The sequence below is a fragment of the Cucurbita maxima genome, unplaced genomic scaffold (assembly GCF_002738345.1).
Source record: "Cucurbita maxima cultivar Rimu unplaced genomic scaffold, Cmax_1.0 Cma_Scf00084, whole genome shotgun sequence".
In the NCBI taxonomy this organism is placed as follows: Eukaryota; Viridiplantae; Streptophyta; class Magnoliopsida; order Cucurbitales; family Cucurbitaceae; genus Cucurbita; species Cucurbita maxima.
In genome coordinates, this window is record NW_019272100.1 from 356,738 (window position 1) to 359,075 (window position 2,338).

The following is a 2,338-nucleotide window of genomic DNA, read 5'->3' on the forward strand; positions in this document are numbered from 1 at the left end:
TGTTGTGACAACCAAGAAAGGGAGGAGTATTGTGAGATCTCATATAGATTGGAGAGGAAAACGAAGCATTCCTTATAAGGGTGTACTAACCTCTCCGTAGCAGATGCATTTTAAAATTGTGAGGCTGACAGTTGATGGGCTTAGGTCGCTATAAATGGCATCAGAGCAGAGACACCGGATGGTGTGTCAGCGAGGACATTGAGCTCTCATGAGGGTGTATTGTGAGATCTCACATTGGTTAGAGAGGGAAACGAAGCATTCCTTATAAGGATGTGAAAACCTCTTCATAACAAACGCGTTTTAAAACTGTAAGGGCGACGACGATACGTAATAAGTCAAAATAGACAAGATCTACTAGCGGTGAACTTGAATTGTTATAAATACATGAGCAGTTTTCTTGTGTGATAGACAACTTAAAGAATTTAGGTCTCCCACACATGAACAAAATTACAATGAAAATTTTGGTTCATACTTTGGATACTTTGTATTAATAACCACTCCACGGCGTTTATATGAGTTAGAGTTGAAAAATCTTTTAGACCAACCTAAAATTTCGAGTTGGTTGGGTTGGTGATCCGAGTAGTCCGAATAGTTCACCATACATGTTACATTAATAACCAAGATCTATAAAGTTCAAATATCAAATATTTATTAGTCACTCACATAAGTGGTTCATATTCTTATTCTTTTTTAAAAGTAGGATAGGGTTAGATTGTCAACCCACAAACGGAATCAAATAACTAAATCTATAAGATTCAAATATCAAATATTTTTATAAGTCACAGACATCACTAACATCAATTACAAACGTTCATATTCTTATTCTTTTTAAAAGTAGTGTAGGATTGGATTGTAACCCTATTTCTAGGTTGGTCGGGTTGACCTAACAAAAAAACTATCAACCTGCAAACCGAACTGAATTTTCAATCTTCGAAAAATTCAATTCAACCCAATCCAAATTGAAAAAAAAATATAATTCGAACTTGAGTTATCGAGTCATATAAATCCATAAAATGTATCGTTCCGAGTAATTATTAATTTGGAGTACAAGTATATGATAGGAGTTAATTAAAATGGTTTGGAGGCACACGCTCCTAAAATGGAGGTGAAGAGAGATCCACATAAAATACAGTCCGTTGTGTAGTAAACTACAGCTAGCAAATGAGAAAAAAGCATCCCCTCATTCCCTATGCTTCCTTCTTACGATAGCTTTAACCATTCCCTCCGCCGTAGTCTCCGCCGTCAACGCTTCCCTTTTCAATTATAACCCTCTTCTCTTCTTCCCCCCTTTTGACTCTCCTTTCATATTTATACCCTTTCATCATCTTCCTCTACCAATTCCTAATTTCTTACAAGGATACTTATCATTACACCATATAAATGGGCTCCTCGGGTGGTGGCGGCGGCGGCGGCGGCGTTCCGCCGGGTTTTCGGTTTCATCCTACCGATGAAGAGCTCCTTCATTACTATTTGAAGAAGAAGGTGTCGTTTCAAAAGTTCGATATGGAAGTCATTCGAGAGATCGACTTGAACAAGATCGAACCGTGGGACTTACAAGGTAATTAACTATAACAACAAGGTTCAACTTGAATTTCTCTTTCTAATTTTGCTTCGATAAAAATTTCTTGCTTACACTTAATTGCATGCATTTGGATAAAAATTATGGGTTTATAATTAAGGAATAGTAATCTCCATCAGCATGAGTCTTTTTAGGGAAACCCAAAGCAAATCCACGAGAGTTTATGTTTAAAGTGGACAATATCATACCATTGTGGCTAACATGGTATCAGAGTCATGCCCTAAACTTAGTCATATCAATAAAATTCTCAGATGTCTAACCTTTGAGAATTGAAGGTATAGTCAAAAGTGACTGAAATATCGAACAAAGGGTGCACTTTGTTCAAAGATAAGAAAAAAAAAAAAGGAGTCGAGACTCGATTAAGAGGAGACGTACTTTGTTCGAGTGGAGGTGTTGGATGAAAGTCTCACATTGGCTAATTTAGGGATGATCACGAGTTTATAATCAAAGAATACTATCTACATCTGTATGAGGGATCTTAGAGAAGTCGAACGCAAAACTATGAGAGTTGTTTAAAGCGTACAATATCATACTAACCATAGTAGAGAGTCGTGTTCAATTATAATGATTAATTACAAATTAACATGATAATCAATGATGCTAAATTATTGATGTCTTGAATTAATAAACTAAAATTTATGATGATATTAATTCTCGGCGGTAACGTAAAGAAACTGGTGGTGGTGGTGCTCGTGGGAGTTCATCTTTTTTTTTTTTTTTTTTTTTTTTTTTTTTTTTTTTTTTTTTTTTTTTTTTTTT

The 2,338-nt window shown here is 35.5% G+C and overlaps 1 protein-coding gene across 1 annotated transcript in view; it reads left to right on the plus strand.

Moving 5' to 3' along the window:
- The first annotated feature begins 1,249 nt into the window (after positions 1-1,249).
- Positions 1,250-2,338, plus strand: part of LOC111472684 (protein BEARSKIN2-like) — a 3,412-nt gene continuing 2,323 nt past the window's right edge. The window contains exon 1 of the mRNA XM_023118288.1: positions 1,250-1,558. Within this exon, the coding sequence (XP_022974056.1) occupies positions 1,381-1,558 (178 nt within the window). The 5' untranslated portion in view covers positions 1,250-1,380. The remainder of the gene's footprint in view (positions 1,559-2,338) is intronic.